The sequence below is a fragment of the Silurus aristotelis genome (assembly GCF_946808225.1).
Source record: "Silurus aristotelis genome assembly, chromosome: 3".
Lineage (NCBI taxonomy): Eukaryota > Metazoa > Chordata > Actinopteri > Siluriformes > Siluridae > Silurus > Silurus aristotelis.
Genome location: NC_139576.1, coordinates 5,562,598 through 5,583,995, shown reverse-complemented (window position 1 = coordinate 5,583,995; position 21,398 = coordinate 5,562,598). Strand labels below are relative to the sequence as shown.

The window sequence follows — 21,398 nt, the reverse complement described above, 5'->3', positions numbered from 1 at the left end:
CAGCTCTTCTACTTTCGGCACTAACATGCCCATACACACTTTTTTTCATCACTACAATACACCAATTAATAAAGGTATTCTTTGTCAATTCTTGTTAGGTTTTTGGCTGAAGCAAGAACTGTACATTAAAGAAAAAAGCCCATGATTTCCATTTCTATATTTCCTTGTCTACATCTGTCTCACTGCAGCAGCATCCTGCCGAGTGTTGACCCAGTGTGCCCCTCATGTGCCCTCATAAACATACTGTAGACTGCTGACTTTTAAGCACCAATTTTGGCTCTTATTCAATCTGAACGTTAAAGACATTAATACTGTACACCCCTTCTTATGGTTGCATCCTAACACGGCAATCTGTCACAGATTGGTGCAACTGTTGGGGAGGTGGTAGCTTTTTAGTTAAGGGGTTGGACTTTGGATCCAAATCCCAGCCACACCACACCTGTCTTGGCCCATGAGCAAGGCCCTTAACCCAATATCTGCACAGTTGATTGAATGAGATGAATGTACATTTTTTGCACATGGAAAACCGTGCTATTTTTTAAAAACTCTCGCAATGCTTTTTAGCGTTTAGAGTTTCGTGGTCCAAACCAATTATAGTATAGATATGATTGAGGTTCTCCTGGATTAATATTCAAGAAACTATTTACGTCTTTTAAAAATCCAATTACAAGCGGGGTGGCCAGTGGGGTGGCCATGATTATGTAACCTTTACAATTCATGCTAAGTGGTTGATTCCTTTCCATAGATTGCAGTTTGTTTGTTTTTTGTCTTGCTAAGCATTTAGTATAAAATGTGTTGGAGGGTTTTGTATAAATCCCATGTTGCCACTGGTTGTAAGGTAAATAACCACATGTGTACTGTTTGTTAAAAGTGGAATGCAATGAATTCAATCACAGTACAAATTTATCTCCTTGACGTTGTGAAACCATGGACATTATGTGGTTTACTAGTCTTTTGAAAATGCTGTTACTGAGTGTGTAATATCACAATATCACTCGGCAACATTCATACTGAAACACCATTTTATTGTGAGTTCCCAGAGCTGAAAGTGTCCCACTCCCTCCAAACCACTGTAACCCAAGTCTGTGTTGTCCGTAGTCTTGATGTTTCCACTTGTCCCCCTCTTTATTAAGAAGAAGAGACCATAGAGGCTCTCTCTGCAGCGGAGGAAGATGAGAACATTGCAGCAGCAGCAGCTTTAGAGGAGCAGGAGGAAGAGGAGGAGCAGTGGAGTGGGGAGGAGTCTGAGCAAGAACCCATATCCAAGCTCTTAGAGCAGGCAGAGGTGATAGTTGAGTCGACTTTGCCCTATCTGCAGGCCGAGGACCAAGCACTTACTGCTGGCCCTGGAGCTCCTAACGGGAGCACTGAGGAGGCAGGGAAGAGCACGTGCCCTGAGAAAGGTGTGTCCTCCCTTCTCTGTGGCCTGCATGCTTTTTTTTTCTTTTTGCTTTCCAAAAAAAAAAGAAAGAAAGAAAGAAACACTAAAGCATAATGACATCTCTGAGCTAAGGCAATGTAGAAGAATGGCTTCGAAATTGTCCTCTTCTCTGCTGATGCTGCAAGGCAACACAGGCTTGATGGTGACCTGCTTCTGTGGCCAGAGCTGTGTTTGTTTATCATGTTCTTATTTTTGTTTTCTTTCTTCCTCGTTATTCAGTCGCCGTTTTTTAGTACAGGTGCTACCTTTTTCTTTCGGTGCCGCTTTCTTGAAAACATATTGCTTTGTCTTATGTTGGAATTATTGCTGCCAAGCTGACCTTTTTCCTGATTGTCTCAATAAATGTAATCCATTTCTTGGTGTTTTTTTTGCCAGCTACATTGCCAGTGTATTCTTTTTAATTATTTTTTTTTATTGCATGCTGTGATGAATCATTTTGTTTTATTTAGTACAGGAAGTACCTGACTTACGATTTTTTGATCTTACGATGATGAGAGCGATGACAAAATTGTAAAAAAAAGGTTTTGCACGGAAGGAAAACCTAGCAGCGTATATGCACTGTAGTTTTTCCGTTTTTCAAAGCCCAGTTTTAGCTCTCGTTTCTCTCCTTATTATGCCGGACACTCAAACAAAGCGCAGTCTCATCAGCTCCTTACTGATTGTTTTACTTCTTACCGACACGTGAACTGGCGCTCTTTCACGTGCACATACATATATACTGTAACGTTTATACATTACGGTACTGTAAATTGCTAAATTAAGTACTTTAATTTAATAAATTATTAACATATTACAGTATACTGCCCCATACTGATCATCTTCCTTCAAAACTCCCGGGTAGGCTAGGTCATCGGAACGAATCTCCATCGTAAGTCGGGAACTACCTGTCTATGATTGTGCTTTTTTTTTTACGTTCTCTGCATTTTATTTCAATATCAAGCACTGTCATGTCATTTGTATTACAACCAAATGTGAAATGTAAACATGTATTATTTTTTATCATTGTTCACCTCATGTTTTACCTGCAAAACCACTGAAAAAATAAGACTTGGTTTACTGTTATAATGTACAAGAAACATAACCTTCATAAAAACTCTGTAAAATCCTTTGAGAAACTCAATCTGGAATGTTTTAATCTAGAGTTTATTACTAATGGGGACATTTTTGAGAGTTTTGTTACCCCAGGTTATTAAATCCATCTTATCTGTGATATATACAGATGAGGTGTTCTTGGACATTTCATCTTCATTGTGTGGATCTCATCCATCCAGCATTTTGCATGTTGGTCTGCTTACATCCATGTCTTCACCTTGTGCCATCACCGAATTGGTATGTGCTCTTTTGTTTCATTTGAGACTGTGATGATCGCTGGGCTTTGCTTGTCTTTGTGGTGGTGCAGTTGGCCTGAAAAATTTCTTGAGCCCAGAATTGATACGTTATGCAGCACAACCAGATCACTTAAGATTTGCTTTCAGCTGTGAAGATGGATGCGGAAAAGCCATGTGAAGAGCAGACTGCACCGGCCAGCGTGGACTTCACTCAGTCACAGGTGCACTCGGAGGATCTCACTTCTCACCCAAGTGTTGTCCCTGATAAAGAATTCCCAGCTGCATCATTGCCCAGCCTAAGTGACCCACAAGGTTTTGCTGTTTCCTCAAATGATCAGAGCCATGCCAAAGAGTCCACACTGAATCCTGTTCAAACGCCTGACTCGCCACTCGATATTGAGAAGCAAGCTTCTAGAGATGCCGTTTTGTCAGACTCAAGTATGTTTCAAACACATGGGAAGCCATTAATCGAAGTGGAATCAACATCTACTGGCAACAAGTTGATAGATGTTACAGTAAGTGCCAAAAGTCCAGAAGTGCCTGGAAAAGAATCTGCTAGCATAGATAAACAAGAAGAAGAAATCATGGACAAGTCTGGAATGTCAGCTTATTTTGAAACAACAACACTGAAATCAGAGGAAACTAAGGGACAAGGAGAAGGTTATTATGAGCTTAGTACTGCATCCGATGAGCCCAAGCCTGTTTCCGCTGTTTCCTCAGTTCCAGAAATTAGCTACAGTACCCTGGCACAATCTCAATCTATAGAGGAAAAAACTGATATTCAAAAAGCTTCTGAAGAGCAACCAAAGGTCCTCACGTCGTCTGAAAAAAGCGATGATTGCAGGCTCTCTCCTGGAAAGCTGGCCCTGGAGCAAAGGAGTTATTCCCTGAATATCACCATTGGAGCTCTGGATCAGAGTGGAGGACAAGGACGACCCAAAACCTTCTCCCCGTTAGCAACTGACATCATGTCTTATACCTGTGGAAGCCTTGATGAATCTGCTGACTACCTTCCTGTCACGACTCCATCATTGGAAAAACTCCCTGCTTTTCCACCACTGATCTTGGAGACATCAGCCTCTGTCACCACTCCATCAGCTTCTCCTCCCCATGACACAGTAGCTGATATCAAGACCCCAAGCCCACAGCCTGAATCCCCAGGGTCCCCATTAGCAAATAAGTTCAGCTATAAAAATGGTGCTGTGATGGCCCAAGATCTGCCTGAAATGTTAGACTTGGCAGGTACCCGTACGAGACTAATGTCTGATAACGCTGATCCTGAGATCATAAGAAGGAAGTCAGTTCCTGCCGACATGCCGGCCATTGTGAGCGATTCATTAGCACACTTGTTTCAGGGTCAGCGGGGTGCAAAAAGCGAGACTCAATTGGAAGAACATGGCTACTGTGTTTTTAGTGAGTACTCAGGTCCCATGCCATCTCCAGCAGACATTCACAGTCCGTTGGATTCTCCTCCAACACAAATCTTCAATAGAATGATCTCAGAAGAGAAAGCGACAACTCCAGCTGCAAGTGGACAGCTAAGCCCATCATCTAGCATTCTAAAAGAAGACGTATCCCCAGACACAGAGGATGAAAAGGATACAAGAGAAACACAATGCAAGAATAATGATGCTGTGATAGAGCAGCCAAGACAACAAGTTGAAATGTTTCCCACTCCAACTGTTACTGTTACTTTGGAAGGAGTGAAAGCTGATCTGGATGCAGAGGCCAAACTTGCAGCTGAACAGGAGGCTGAAATAGCTGATTATGAAAGGCAAATTCGCAAGCTCGAAATGGAAGACAGACCTTTAAGTGTTGAGGAGGAGAGGGAGCTCCAGGAGCTAAGAGAAAAAGTAAAGAATAAGCCCGATCTGGTGCACCAGGAAGCTTATGAGGAAATAGACGCTGAGGATGTGTACCAGCTCACTGGAGTTGCCAAGGACAGGATTGCAAGACCAATAAGACCATCACCGACATCGTCCGTGGAAAGTGCTACAGAGGAAGAAAAAGTGCATGTCGACACAGAGAAACCTAAACCGGCACAAGATGGTCAGAAAGAAGAAGAATCTGGAAAAAAACTTAGTGAAGATAATAAACTTCCAGAGAAACCCAGGAAGGAGGAAGAGACTGAAGAAAAAACACACATGGATATAGCAAATGCAGAGGGAGTTTCGGTTTCCACTTCAGTTGCACAAAGGGCAGAAGAAAAAACAGAGCTAGCTAAAGAACCTATAGAGAGCATGCAGGATATAAAAGCAGACAAGCCATTGGCACTGCCAAATGTTCCTGAGATTTTAGAGAAGGTTGAACATCAGAAGACTGAAATAAATAAGTCTGAAATGAAACAGAGTGAATCAGAGCTTATTGAAAAAGATGAAGCACCTGAATTTGTTGAACAATATTTAGAGCCCAAAGGTGGTGATAAAGACGAACAGCCCAAAGTGGTTGAGAAACAGGAAGAGCCCATCATTTTCGAGAAACAAGACGAGCCCAAAAGTGTTGAGAAACATGAGGAGCACAGAATCATTGAGAAACCTGAAGAAACCAAAAGTGTTCCAAAAGATGAAGAGAGCAAATTTGTTGAGATGCACAAAGAGAGCAAAGATGTTGAGAATGATGAAGAGCACAACATTGTTGAGAAACATGAGGAGCCCAAAACTGTTGAGAAACACGAGGAGCCCAAAGTTGCTGGTAAAGATGAAGAGCCCAAAGTTGTTGATAAAGAGGAAGAGCTGAAATTTGCTGAGAAAGATGAAGAACTCCAAGTTGTCGAGAAAGACAAGGAGCCCAAAGGTGCTGGGGAAGTTAAAGAGCTCAAAGTTGCTGAGGAAGATAAAGAGCCCAAAGCTGCTGGGAGAGATGAAGAGCCAAACATTGTTGAGAAAGATGAAGAGCCCAAATTTGTTGAGAAAGACAAAGAGGCCAAAGTTGTTGAGAAAGACGAAGAATCCAAACTTGTTGAGAAAGAGGAAGAGCCCAGAGTCATTGAAAAAGATGAAGAATCTGAAGTTGAAGATGAAGAATCAAAAAACAAAAAGCTTGAAGTTGTTACAAAGCATCAAGACTTGCTTGAGAAAGTTGAAGAGCCTAGCGTTGTTGAAAAAGATGAAGAGGAAGACCATCACAAGTTGGAAGGGGCTGGGGCAGCTGTTCAAGAAACCATAGAGCCTCGAGCTGCCATTGAGTCCATCGTAACAGTGGAAGATGACTTCATTACTGTGGTGCAGACTATTGATGATCGGGATGGACCTGGGCACAGTGTACGATTCTCAACCCCTCCTGAAGAAGAACCACCTCAGATGCTTCAGGATGAAGAGGAGGAAGAAGATTCTATTGAAATGGCTCAAGAAGCAGAGATAGAGGCTGCTAGCCTTGAGGAAGTCCAGGATGTTCCAGAAGCTGTCCAGGCCCCTGGGTATCTTCCTCAGGAGGTACCAGAGAGTGAGGGTCCCACTGAGAGCTATGATGACTACAAGGACGAGACCACTATCGACGACTCGATCTTAGACAGCTCCTGGGTGGACACTCAAGGTGATGCTATGATTTATTTTTTGTGTGGAAATTCAATAAATAAGTCATTACAAAAAGAAAGATAAATAATTTATTCATATTTAGATTGTGGTGTGCAGTAAAGTGAAAATATACAATAATGTTACAAGCTCCAAATTTCTGAATGCTTGATTCAGATTTTTCAGAAAGTTGAGTAGAAGAATAACAAGTACCCTATCAGTCTGTCTAGTTTCAACATTTAATAATGGGCTTGTGTGGCAGCGGGGGCGTGGTCGAGCACCGGTTTGGTGGAGGGCGGAGTTAGGCAAATCAAGTGGTGAGGGAATGGAGCGCAATGGTAGGTCCCTCAATTCCCAGCATATACAAGGTATTTTTTGATGGCTGGCGGATTCACCAGTTGACATTCGCGACATGCCACACACCTTCTACAAACATCACTGCAACATCAGCCAATAAAAACGGGCCGTTAAATGGTCTAATGTTTTGCAGTCACTTTTCTTTTTCCAATGTACAGCCTTGGAGATGCTGGGGATTGAACCCAGGACCCCATCCATGCAATCATGCACTCTACAATTGAGCTTTTCTTTCCGCTTGTTTCCCCCAGCTCCGGAGTCCATTCACAAACCGGTGCTCGGCCACGCCCCCACTGCCACAGCTTGTTCTTTTTCTGTTGATGAATTGTGATCTAAATAGGATTATTTTACTAGGAAAAATGACCTTGATCTATTTGTTAGTAGTTTCCAGCGGTGGACAGTAAGGGAATAAATGTAATTTGTTACTGTGTTTACTGTAAGTAACTTTTTCGCACATCTGTTTTGAAGTTGTTTTGATTGGCGCTTGGTGTATCTACTTAACACAAACTTAGAATTCAGCATCAGTTTAACAGCAAGCAGAACATTTAGAGAGGAATAAATTATGAAGAAACTCCTGACTCGAACTCGCCACAGCACCCGTGGCCTCATTTGCACGAAGTAGTTGAAAAGAAGGTTTTGGGCTCATGATAATATGCATAGATATCAAGCAGCATTTGAGTCATTAATATCCTTCTATTAATAGATCAGTGTGCTGAGAGTCACATTAGAGTCTTTTCACATAAACTGTGATTATTAATCAAAGAGTCTTGTGACAAAAATGATAACAGGAACATTATAGACATAATAAATCATAGTACTTTGGATACTTAAGTACATTTGAAGGCAAATACTTTTGTACTTTTACTCAAGTGAAAGTTTAAAGGGTCAAATTTACTTCATTGAATCTCTACTTTAACTCGAGTACATGGTTTGTGTACTTCATCCACCACTGGTAGTTTGTTACATGTGCATCATTTGTCATAGAAATTTTACATTCTGTACATACTATACATGCTGCAGATGATGATAAGAGCATGGCCACTGAGAAAATCGAGCCTCTTCCGAGGACCGCGAGCCCTGCCAAGAAACCCGAGAGGCTGGTCAAACAGAAGGCTAAAGCAGGCCGAGCCAGAGGCCGCGTTTCCACTCCGGAGCGCAAACCCTTCTGGAAAGATCCAGGACCGGTCCAGAAAGAGGATCTGAAGAAGAAAAAAGGTTGCTGATGCAAAAGTGACCATTGTTAAAATTGTCTGATTACTACTATTATATTATATAAGATTTTTTCTGATGTTTAGGAAGTGTTCCTGTTATGATAATTTAAACAATATTGCTGGATTGTATTATATGTATTAGTAAACAGAGAAATGTGCTGTTTATATACAAAGTACATAATGATTTAAATTTTATTTGATCAAATGCATTTCAAAACCCTGTGATCGGACTCGGACTGTTTCCCTGACTCTGTGTTTCCCTCTCGTAGCTGTGATTAAGAAGGTTGAGGTCACAAAAAAATCTGAAAATCAGAGCCGCTCTCCCTCCAGGAAGAGTGTTTTAAAGGCCGCTGTAAGGCACCCTAGAGCTACACAACATCACATCTGTGCTAAACGGAAACCGACAGGTGATCACACAATCACAGGGAGACTGCTTGCAATGTGGCTGGCAAATGTTTATGGCTTATATATATATATATATATATATATATATATATATATATATATATATATATATATATATATATATATATATATATATATTATTAATTATGGAAATCATTGTTTTATTTTATTTTATTATATTTATTATTTATTTATCATTTTATTATGTATTCTTTTTAAGTCCAAATCTATTGTTTTTAATGTGCTATTCCTGCACTCGCTCAGTATCTCTTCGTTCTACTTTTTTCTTTTCTCTGTCTGTCCTTGTGCAAAATTGTCATATTTTGGGGTATTTATTTGAAAGTGAAGAAGTGTGTGTATGTGGCGTTTGTGTGTGTGTCTGCTAGAGTCGTATTATGATCCTCTGAAGGAACATTGCAAAATATTACCTTTGGTTTACGTAACATATCCGGCTGAAGGATGAAGGATGTCTATGATGGTTGCTATGCAACTGATTGAGTAGGAGACGACTTGGCCACTTGAGCATGAGAGAGAGGAGAGAGAGAGAGAGATGGAAATTTAAAGAAATAAAAGTAATCAGAACGAGAAAGAGAGAGAACTCTTTCTGTCATCATGAGTATTGAGTATTGTAGTTAAATGTAATATTTAAAGATCCACTACATTTCTGATCAAATGTTACTAATAAAAGCATTTTGGGGGAAGGTTATGTTAACGTATAGTGTACTAAAATAAATCATCAGAGTAGCTGCTTCCAAAATGCAATTCGAATTTCATTTTTATTTCAGGATTTATATAAAACCTATTAATGCTTCTTTTTTGTTTTATTAACTGTATGGAAAAAAGGCTTGTGGATGGAGGTGGTAGCTTAGTGGTTAAAGGCATTAGACTTTGGATCTAAGGGTCATAAGTTCCCATCTCTGCCACACGAAACTGCCACTCCTGGGCCCCTGAGCAAGGCCCCCATAGCTGCTTCCTTGACAGAAACAGATGAACTTTCATGGCATGTGCACTATAAGGACAAAATTTTGTGGACACCTATCCATAAAATGTATACGTAAATGTTTTTAAACATTCCATTTCACATTTAGAATCGCACTTATAATACCTCCACTCTTCTGGGAAGATGTTCCACTAGATTCTGGTGTGCTTGTGGAGATTTGTGCTCAATCACTTTAACTGATATAGGTGCCTGGGGTGCACTCAACCTCAACTACATCAGTACCTGACCTAGAGGTACTGATGTAAATTCTACTAACACCCTTGTGGCCACAAGGAAACCAGATGTTCTGGTGGAACATCTTCCCAAAAGAGTAAATTTTATTAAAAGAGAAAATGGGAACTAAATGTGGAATAGGATGTCCCAAATCACTCAAATATGAATCTTTCAGTCCACAAGAAAGTCCACAAACTTGTGTATATACAGTATATATTGTTTTGAAAATGTGCTTACATATAAAAGTAGGTGTTTAAGAAAGAATGAAATAGAGAATGTTTGTCTGTATGTGTTTAATTTCCTGTTTTTTTGTATCAAAGTACATGCTCTGGACACTCAAACAAATGAAGATGAACAATATCAGTATCATTTTCCCTCTTTAGTATCAGCAGACGGACGGCTGCCGTTCAGCTCGGTGCGACATTCCAGGGACCGAGCATCTGTAAGTAGCATTCAAATTCTTATACAATCTCCGTTTCAGCACTTTTAGTATTGAATGCAATGAATATGTTATGTGGATGTAGTATCTATTGATTGCTAATCATTGAAAAGACATTTTGTTCTCTAAAAATTGAACTTTGGGTGACACTACACATACGTTTACAATTTAATGTCATTACTGGTGTTTAATTTTTACTAAAAAAAAAAGCAAAGATTTGCAAAAAGCATATATTAATCACAACAAAGGAGGGAAGTAATAAAGTACAAATACTTTAATACTGTGCTTAAGTAGATTTTTCTGGTATCAGTACTTTTCTTCACTGTTCACTTTTTTTGACAACTTTTAACTCATTAATTTTTTTACACAGGTTTTTATACTGCAACAATTTTGACACTAAAACAGGAAGTAATAAAGGCTACATTTTACTCAAGAACATATCAGAGCCCAAACTTCTTTACTTTAACTTGAGTGGAAAAGTGTAGTCAGAACTTCAACTTTTACCAGAATCTTTAAAAATATGAGTATCTGCGCTTTTACTTGAGTGGAGGATGCGTGAACTTTTGCCGTCTCTGATTCACAAGAAAACATAGAACACGTATTAGATGTTTAAACTAAGGAAATGTACCATTTAAAGAAAAAAATAAGGTAATTTTTTTAATTTGATGGCCACAACATGTCTAAAACATGTGCTAAAATTAAAATTAAACAGTTGGAAAAAACATTTTGCAACTAATGAGGGTAATTGACAGCAGGTCAGTATAATGATTGGGTATAAATAGTGTATCTTAGAGAGGCAGAATCTCTCAAAAAAAATAAAGATGGGCGGAGCTTGACCAATCTGTAAAAGACTACAAATAGTGGAAAAATTTCAGAATAACATGAAATTGCAAAACAGTTGAATATCTCATAATTTTACACTACATAATATCAATACAAATTTGGTGAAGGGACAAAAGGGCGAAGGGCGAAGTCAATATCGGATACCCGTGATCTTCAGGCCCTCAGGCGGCACCGCATTTAAAACAGTCATGATCCTGTAATGGGAATCACTGTATGGACTCATTAACACCTCCAGAAATCATTGTCTGTGAACACAGTTTCATGTGTCATCCACAAATGCAGGTTAAACATTTGATATGTTTTTTTGATTGTTTTATGGTGAATATAATATGGATTTATGAGATTTGTAAATGTTTTTATTTACATTTTATACAATGTCCCAACTTTTTTGCAATTAGGGATGCAGATGCCAAACTAAGTCCCTTTATATGTACATTGTAGAATTGGTAACCCCTTTGCTGCTATGAAATCTTAGTTTCTGATACTGATCATTGTTGTCATTATTATACATGAAGGCAGAACTTTGTGCACATTGGTATTTAAGAAGTGGCCACTTTTGTATATGCACTACATATACTATGCATATATTTGAGTAGTACTTGCATATATATGGATGGATGGATGGATGGATGGATGGATGGATGGATGGATGGATGGATATGGATGGATGAATGGATGGATGGATGAATGGATGTGGTTCTTCCCCAAACTGTTATCAAAAACTTGAAGATCTGCAATTGTATAGGATGTCTTTTGATGTGGCAGCATTACATTTTCCCTTCACTTGAACTAGGAGATCCAAACCTGTTCCAGCATGACAATGTCCAGGCCTCTTCTCCTCACCTGCATCAATACCTGTCTTTAATAACACCCTTATGGCTGAATGAGCTCAAAACACCACAAAATCTAGTTGAGCATCTTTCTAGAAGGGTGAGGGTTTTCATAACAGCAAGTGGGGAATCCCCATTTATATATAAATCTTATGATCAGGTGTCCACAGTCTTTTGTCCATATAGTATGGATGGATGGATGGATGGATGGAGCATCTTTATTCACTAAATGTCATTTTTGTTTGCTTACTTTCTTTAATGTCATAAGGTGTTCTGTATTTTCAAACCAAAACCAATCTCTGCATGTTTCACCTCAACATTTCAGCATTTCCCATGCATCTCACAAATGCTCCACACTCGCATGCACTCTTGTACCTGTTCCTTCTGACTTTCAGCTATTAATTTCCACCATCTTGTGCTTCCAAGTGTACTCTTTTGTCTTTGGGGCCTTCCATTAGCATTAGAGAAGACGTGACATTTATTCAGTTCTGGCCTTCTCTACCTTAACAACGATCAGCTTTCGGATTCTTTCCATAATTGCTGTTATTTACCTGGAATGCAAATGGACTTTGGCTTTTTTTTTTCTCTGTCCAAAGACCATGGTTTGTACATTTATATGTTTGTATGCCAGTAGAAACATCTTGCAGGAATGACAGCTTAGCCAGTTTCAGCCAATGTTATTACTTTAGTAGTGATTTCTAGCAAATGTGTTGTTTTTATTATAGAATATTATATGAATTCATATTCTTCTCCTCAGACAGGATGTGAATAGATTATGACTTATCATTTATACATTGAATCAAAGTCATGTCATGATCACAATCATCCCCTTGTTTTAATTTTATTTAATACTCTCTCACACTCTTTTATTTTTTTTCTTCCATGTCTCCATTTTTTCCATGAAAAACATCTTCGCACCATTGTTCATCACAGACCCCCAGTCCAACATCACTAACAAAGATCCCCACTTGTAAAAAACGGGCGTCGGCTCTTCCCCAGCCCCGCCCTTATGCCACAAGCACCTCCAATAAAACAAGCTCATTGGTGGAGGCTGATGGGCCCCGCCCCTTCTCAGCAGGTTGTCAAGATTCTCTCTCAATATACAGGAATTTAGAAAAGGTAAGAAAGGGGTGTAAAGCGGAACATTTAAGGTGGTGTTTATAGTCTTTTCCAAAGCCTGCACTGTCTGCTGATGATAGATATTCATTCTATGGAAGTCTTATTTCACTTAGGATCAGATATTAAGATAGTGAGGTTGACATATCACATAGAGTCAAATGACTGGCATTAAACTGTAATTAATATAAACACTATAAACGAAAATAACGGTAACAATGGCTTAAAGCTTCAATTGCCATAAACAGTTATTTTATTCAAGTGTCCAGTGAACAACTAATAAATTCAACAGTAATATAACTATAATAAATGAACAATAGGTGTCGACCATTGTTAAAAGTGGTGAAATGAACTTTCGATTGTGTTTGTTTTTTTATCTTACGTACGTAAACATCCATTAATATTGTGGTCAAATAAAAGTATAGAGCGCGATGAGTAAAACATCCCGCATGCTATTTGCATTAACGCTCGATTAGGAAGCTTACGATATAATAGAAATTCATATAATTTCTCGACAATAGAAAATTATAAAATATATATTTTTTATTAGAAGTAATAAAAAATCCATTCATCAGAAAAGAAAAGGGCCCAACATTTTCTCTTGGATATCCCTCTTAAATCTGTTCATGTCATATTAGTGCCATAAATCATTAATAACATTTGTTTGTTTAATAAAAATTGTCTGTTAAATTCAGTTATTTATAAAATATAACAAATTTACAGAACACTATTAATACAGTATGACACCAATGCAGTATTTATGCCCTTGAGCAAGGCCTTTATCCCTTAATTGCACAGCTGCATAACTGAGATAACTATTAGTTGCTCGATGTGTGATTGTAGTGGAGCAAGATGTGGTTTTGTGTTTAGATGTTTTGAATGTGTTTCTCAGGATGGAGGATCTCGGAGCCCCGAGAAGAGATCGTCTCTGCCTCGGCCAGCCTCCATCCTGACTCGGCGTGCACACGCTAGTGAACCAGAGGAGAGCTCCACCTCCATCACTAGCTCTGGATCGACAGCACCACGCAGACCCACGTGTAAGCCAAATACACACTTTAAAACTCAGTCACGTGACTCAGGGAAGTTACTATATAAGCACTTACTTTCTGTTATTGTGGGTAAATATATATATATATATATATATATATATATATATATATATATATATATATATATATATATATATATATATATATATATATTGAAGATGTTAAGGTTTTCGTTGGGAGTGACGAGGATGGACAAGATTAGAAATGAGTTTATTAGAGGGACAGCACATGTAGGATGTTTTGGTGACAAGGTGAGGGAGGCGAGATTGAGATGGTTTGGACATGTGCAGAGAAGGGACATGAATTATATTGGTAGAAAAATGCTGAAGATGGAGCCACCAGGTAGGAGGAAAAGAGGAAGGCCAAGGAGGAGGTTCATGGATGTGGTGAGGGAAGACATGCAGGTAGTTGGTGTGAAAGAGGCAGATGTAGAGGACAGGGTGGTATGGAGACAGATGATCCGCTGTGGCGCCCCCTAATGGGAGCAGCCGAAAGAAGAAGAAGAAGAAGATATATATATATATATATATATATATATATATATATATATATATATATATATATATATATATATATATATATATATAATCCCCCCCCAATAATTACAAATATCGATATATTTATATATTTGCAATTTTTAGGGGAAAATTAAGGCGATAAAAAAAAAAGGGAGGCAGCTTTATTTAATTATATATTTATTTATTGTAACATGATTGTTTTATTTGGTAAATTTGCACCATTACATTTCTGTGTGCACTCTGACAAATTTTTCTCAGGTTTAATTTTCTTTGGGATTTGGTTCATTTCATTATGTGAGGTGTGAAACCACAACAAATTCATTAGCAAACTAAACACCTCGCTTGGCTGACTTCTGCTTTCCTCTACTTCTCTTCACCTTTTTTTCCTCTTCTCTTTTCTTCTCTTCTTTTCTCTTCTCTTCACCTTTTTTTCTCTTCTCTTTTCTTCTCTTCACCTTTTTTTCTCTTCTCTTTTCTTCTCTTCTTTTCTCTTCTCTTCACCTTTTTTTCTCCTCTTTTCTTCTCTTCTTTTTTCTTCTCTTCTTTTCACCTTTTTTTCTCTTCTCTTTTCTTCTCTTCTTTTCTCTTCTCTTTTCTTCTATTCCCTTTTCTTCTCTTCTCTTCACCTTTTTTTTCTCTTCTCTCTTCTCTTCGCTTCTCTACTCTTTACCTTATCTTCTCTTCGCTTCTCTTCTCTCTTCTTCTCTTCTCTCCTCTTCTCTTCACCTTTTCTTCTCTTCTCTCCTATTCTCTTCTCTTCTCTTCACCTTTTCTTCCTTCACTTTCTTCTCTTCTATTTTCTTCACCATTTAATTTTTTTTCTTCTCTTTATTAAATGTTTCTTTTCTTCAATGTTGTTTTTTTAACTTCTTTTGCCATTTTTTTCTTCACCCTTTTCTTTTTTCTTCTTTCCTCTCCTTATTCAATTTCTCTTCATGTCTTCTTTTCTTGTCTCTTCTCTTTATTTATTTTTAATTTCTCATTTCTGCTCATCTCTTCTATTTTCTTATCTTCTTTTTATCTTTTATCTTCTCTTGCCTTCTCTTCCTTTTCTCCATCCCTCCCTTTCCTCTGTTTTTCCTCTGTAGCTTTCCGTACTGAAGTCAGAGCTGAACACAGGACAGGTCGATCTGCCAGTATGACAGGTAGACTTTTTACCATACAGTAGTACAAGGAGTCTCAACTATGTATCGATTTCTGTTCAGTTTTCATCTTATACAGAATTCATTTCTATATTGTGTAGGCACAGAGTCAGTGCGTTCCCGCTCTGCTCGCTCCGGCACCTCCACTCCACGTACTCCCGGCTCCACGGCCATCACTCCAGGCACTCCTCCCAGCACATCCTGTCGTACCCCAGGCACCCCGCGTACCCCAGGCACCCCCAAATCCCTCAGCCTGCTCTCACAGGAGACTAAAGTGGCCATCATTCGCACTCCACCGAAATCTCCTGCCACGGCAGCCAAGCAGCTGCGTGTCCTCAACCAGCCCATGCCTGACCTCAAGAACATCAAGTCCAAGATCGGCTCGACAGAAAACATCAAGTACCAGCCTAAAGGAGGACAGGCAAGTATTTTCACCAATCCCTCGCCTTAAATTCGATTAAATCTCAAAAGAAGTATATACGTGGGCTGCATGTTTCCCTCAAACAACCATGTTTCATTTCTTGTGTCCTTCTATGCCATTGACTGTTATAAATGGCCTCTGATGAACGCTGATGTTGCCTTGTGTCCCCATGTGACTGTCCTTGTTTGTAATTATAGCAATGGATCATTCACAGGAACTTCTATAATCTCAGACTAAGAACATGAACATTAATATTGTCATTGATATGGCCAAAGTTTTTGTAAGGAGAGGTTTTTTAATGTTCATGGAAGGTCAGTAGGGGAGTCTTCTGCCATGGGAATGTCTTAGAAACTACATTCCAGGAACTAATGCTGCCTCCTTGTTCTTCTGGAAACATATACATTTGGTATAAATTGTCTCATATGAACCTAAGTCTCGGTTTTCGAATATATTCTTATAAAAACACGGCCTAGGTGAATTTTTTTGGTGGCTCCATCGTGTCACAGTGCAGGTACAGAAGCATACATGCGTAATCCCGTATTTTGGGATTTGTAGCCGAACAGTGACTTCAGCGTAGACGAATCCAGTGAAGTAAAAGGGATCAGTTTCATCAATAATATTTACTGTAAGTAATTCTACAATCATACGGACACTGAGTCCTTTAAATCGACTGACATTGAGGTGAAATCGTTGCTGCAAGTAACACAGGAGTATAAAGTTGCAAAAGCCAGCAGGAATATTGACTGGAAGACGCGCCAAAACAAATACGCCGAAATATCGGAACGCTTCAAAGAACAGCATCCTGCTGATAATGTAGCAACAAATTTACAAAATGTCATCCACTATCTTGGCTGAATTGGTCACATGACCATCACATGACTAAAAATGCGTTTTTTTGAAAACCTCTGTATTGCAAAAATTTCATTTTCAAATCGATTCACTTTGAAGATCGTTTTCAAAACGCTTTGTTGGATGAGGATCGTACCATTTTGGTTACATAGGGGTGCTCAATGTTTGATTCCATATAGAATTTATTAAAAAAAATTTTGCCAATAAGTTCATTTACAGCCCATTATGATAATGAAGTAAATAAAAATGTAAAACGAGAGTGACTGAATAAACACAACCCCCTGTGACAGATTTACGTTTCACTTTCCATGATCCGGGACCGACACAGGAGCATCTTGACCGCAGGGATTTATATATTTAACAATGTTTGGGAGATTCTGTAAATAAATGTATGATTGTTTACCGTTGCATTGCTCTAGCGCTGCACTCGCTCAGGCAATTTAGCCGACTTTATTTGATTTGCCGATATTTGAAATGCAAATCTGTCTGCAGTGTGGCCTTTATACAGTTATTTGTTATTTTATTGATCTGCAATTGACCCTAATACACACACACACACACACTTGATTCGACAGTCGACTATAGGCAGGACTTAAAAATTCAGATTTGACTATGTAAATCTTAAGTGTCATGTGATGTTCTATTTTGGGAACATTTACAGTACATTTAAGTTCTCCTGATTCTTAGATGATGATGATGGTGGTAACACGAATACAACACACACTCACACACACGCACACGCACACACTTGGCATTTGTCTCTTTCATCTCGCAGTCTGACATGTTCTCCTGTGTCCTCACGGGGGAGCTCAGCATGATGTTCTGACACAAACAGCATTCTGTCTTCAGAGATCAGCTCATACTACGAGCCCTGCTGTAAGCGCCTCAATCCGGGCGGCACGACTCCGTGTGCGAAGTGACATGTTTATGTCTCGACACGAGCAAGAGAACAGCGGTGCAGAGAAACCAGTCATTCTGAGACAGTTTGGGTCAGGGAAGCTGATAGCATCCAACAATATGGTTTGTAGTGATGTATTTGGACTGCAGACATCTTGTGTGGGTCATGTATCATTACTATTAATATAATATGACACCAGAATTCTAAGTAAGGAATCAGGAATAAGTTGGAAGGAACTCATCAAAGTGCACATGGGGTAAATGTGGAGGTCAGCCTGGTGAGCGGGATGCCCTGGGTTCGCTGAAGGTTAAGGTTATGTAACTCCTGCAGCAGTCTGAAGCTGTCTGGCTCCAGACACACATTCATGTGGAAATGTCTCTCTGGAGCAGAACTCACACACAGGGGCTAATCGGGTGTGACACCATTCTGTAACACACTCTAGGGGAAATGTCTGGACGTTCTCTAACTGAGACGAGGCTGTGTGTGTGTGTGTGTGTGTGTGTGTGTGTGTGTGTGTGTGTGTGTGTGTGTGTGTGTGTGTGTGTGTGTGCTGAGTTGGGTTGGGTTGGGTTGGGTTGGGTTGGGTTGGACCGCATAATCTGATTATCATTAGTGTGTTAATGATAGAAGTCGCTCAGTACAAGGGCAGTGAGACGAATAAAAACACAACCAGGCTTCACTGCATTTGGTGAATAATTTATATTTGTTAGTAAAACTTTCTGCACTTTTTCTTGCAGTTGTTTGCGCTCTGATTTAGCTTTGCATGTTTACTCTGAGGTCCGCTGTATACATACATACATACATACTTACATACATACATACATACATACATACATACATACATACATACATACATACATATATACAAACCTCCATCCATACATCCATTAATACATACAAACATATATCTATACATACACACACACACACACACACACACACACACACACACACACACACATATATATATATATATATATATATATATATATATATATATATATATATATATATATATATATATATATATATATAATATACACACCTTCCCGTGGGCTCACCACCTGCTGCCCCCGCGACCCTAATTACGGATAAGCGGGAGAAGATGATGATGATGATGATAATATACACACAAACCTCCATACATACATATATACATACATACATGTGTATTTTCATATATACATACATACATACATACATATATGCAAACCTCTATACATACATACATACATACATACATACATACATACATACATACATACATACATACAGTGAGGAAAATAAGTAATTGAACACCCTGCTATTTTGCAAGTTCTCCCATTTAGAAATCATGGAGGGGTCTGAAATTGTCATCGTAGGTGCATGTCCACTGTGAGAGACATAATCTAAAAAAAAAAAAATCCAGAAATCTCAATGTATGATTTTTAAACTATTTATTTGTATGATACAGCTGCAAATAAGTATTTGAACACCTGTCTATCAACTAGAATTCTGACTCTCAAAGACCTGTTAGTCTGCCTTTAAAATGTCCACCTCCACTACATTTATTATCCTAAATTAGATGCACCTGTTTGAGGTCGTTAGCTGCATAGAGACACCTGTCCACCCCATACAATCAGTAAGAATCCAACTACTAACATGGCCAAGACCAAAGAGCTGTCCAAAGACACTAGAGACAAAATTGTACACCTCCACAAGGCTGGAAAGGGCTACTGGGAAATTGCCAAGCAGCTTGGTGAAAAAAGGTCCACTGTTGGAGCAATCATTAGAAAATGGAAGAGACTGTCAGTCTCCCTCGTACTGGGGCTCCATGCAAGATCTCACCTCGTGGGGTCTCAATGACCCTAAGAAAGGTGAGAAATCAGCCCAGAACTACACGGGAGGAGCTGGTCAATGACCTGAAAAGAGCTGGGACCACCGTTTCCAAGGTTACTGTTGGTAATACACTAAGACGTCATGGTTTGAAATCATGCATGGCATTGGTTCCCAAGGTTCCCCTGCTTAAACCAGCACATGTCCAGGCACGTCTTAAGTTTGCCAGTGACCATTTGGATGATCCAGAGGAGTCATGGGAGAAAGTCATGTGGTCAGATGAGACCAAAATAGAACTTTTGGGTCATAATTCCACTAAACGTGTTTGGAGGAAGAAGAATGATGAGTACCATTCCAAGAACACCATCCCTACTGTGAAGCATGGGGGTGGTAGCATCATGCTTTGGGGGTGTTTTTCTGCACATGGGACAGGGCGACTGCACTGTATTAAGGAGAGGATGACCGGGGCCGAGATTTTGGGGAACAAACTCCTTCCCTCAGTTAGAGCATTGAAAATGGGTCGAGGCTGGGTCTTCCAACATGACAATGACCCGAAGCACACAGCCAGGGTAACCAAGGATTGGCTCTGTAAGAAGCATATCAAGGTTCTGGCGTGGCCTAGCCAGTCTCCAGACCTAAACCCAATAGAGAATCTTTGGAGGGAGCTCAAACTCCGTGTTTCTCAGCGACAGGCCAGAAACCTGACTGATCTAGAGAAGATCTGTGTGGAGGAGTGGGCCAAAATCCCTCCTGCAGTGTGTGCAAACCTGGTGAAAAACTACAGGAAATGTTTGACCTCTGTAATTGCAAACAAAGGCTCCTGTACCAAATATTAACATTGACTTTCTCAGGTGTTCAAATACTTATTTGCAGCTGTATCATACAAATAAATAGTTTAAAAATCATATATTGTGATTTGTTTTTTTTTTTTTAGATTATGTCTCTCACAGTGGACCTGCACCTACGATGACAATTTCAGACCCCTCCATGATTTCTAAGTGGGAGAACTTGCAAATAGCAGGGTGTTCAAATACTTATTTTCCTCACTGTACATACATTCAAACATCTATACATACATACATACAAACATCTATACAAACATCTATACATACATACATACATACATACATACATACATACATACATACATACATACATCTACCCACCCATTTGTGTGCTTCAACAAATCCATTCATCAATTACTCATCAGTTCTTTAATCCACTAAACCATCTATACATCCATCCATCTATTATCTATCCAAATATCCATCCATTTTTTTTATCTATTTATCTAAATATGCCCATATGATATTTAATCCAACACTTGTGTCCATCAATAAATCCATTTACTAACTTCCTTATCTATCCACCCAAACATTAATTTATCCATATAATTATCCATAAATTCACCCATATACTTATTCATTCATCCATACATCCATCTCTAAATTCACTCATTCATCTGTATATCTAACCATAACTCATCCATTCATCAATTCATAAACCCATCTATCCAATCACATATAAATCTGCACATCAGCTTATTCTATTACTTGTTAGTTTATTAGTCCAGTTATAAATATATTCACAGATCCATCTATATTTATTAATGCACTTATTTACAAAAATATTACTACAGATTTCCAATCATTAATAAATCTATTGATTTCACTTTTTATCCATTTATTCATCCATAAATTCATCCATCATTATTTTTAGTTCATCTATTGAACTTCTCTACAATTAATTATGGATTTTTGGATAAAAGCGCCAGCCGAATTATTGAATAAAATAAAAATGGATTTGAAGTTGGAAACTGAATATATGAATATGAATAAGCAGTATGATATGAAACTATCAGTATGAAACTATCAGTATAATACTCTTACACACAAGTCTATTTGCTTTATCTCTTTATCCTGTTACTAACTCTGATATTTAATTTATAACATTTATCTAAAAAGAAAAAAAAGAAATGTAAAAGAAAACAAAGCATTGTGATGTCTCACTTAATTCT

At 38.7% G+C, this 21,398-nt stretch overlaps 1 protein-coding gene and 1 long non-coding RNA gene across 51 annotated transcripts in view; one reads left to right on the top strand and one right to left on the bottom strand.

The window, feature by feature from the left end:
* map2 (microtubule-associated protein 2) overlaps positions 1–21,398 on the top strand; it is a 132,454-nt gene that overhangs the window by 105,154 nt on the left and 5,902 nt on the right. For 10 of the 50 annotated variants that reach the window (XM_083536211.1, XM_083536210.1, XM_083536237.1 and 7 more), the window contains 8 exons: positions 2,917–6,300; positions 7,653–7,847; positions 8,113–8,250; positions 9,845–9,903; positions 12,507–12,692; positions 13,582–13,726; positions 15,345–15,401; positions 15,500–15,819. In XM_083536211.1, coding sequence (XP_083392337.1) covers positions 2,917–6,300; positions 7,653–7,847; positions 8,113–8,250; positions 9,845–9,903; positions 12,507–12,692; positions 13,582–13,726; positions 15,345–15,401; positions 15,500–15,819 — 4,484 coding nt within the window. Of the gene's footprint in view, positions 1–1,133; positions 1,404–2,916; positions 6,301–7,652; positions 7,848–8,112; positions 8,251–9,844; positions 9,904–12,506; positions 12,693–13,581; positions 13,727–15,344; positions 15,402–15,499; positions 15,820–21,398 lie in introns of all 50 variants that reach the window. The other 40 variants (XM_083536235.1, XM_083536236.1, XM_083536227.1 and 37 more) reach the window with 7 other exon arrangements.
* Positions 15,827–21,398, bottom strand: part of LOC310723395 — a 5,840-nt gene continuing 268 nt past the window's right edge. Inside the window, exons 1-3 of the long non-coding RNA XR_014532670.1 lie at positions 20,530–21,398; positions 18,704–18,779; positions 15,827–18,348 (exon numbers count right to left, since the gene is read on the bottom strand). The exon at positions 20,530–21,398 is cut by the window's right edge and continues 268 nt beyond it. This is a non-coding gene — a long non-coding RNA (uncharacterized lncRNA). The remainder of the gene's footprint in view (positions 18,349–18,703; positions 18,780–20,529) is intronic.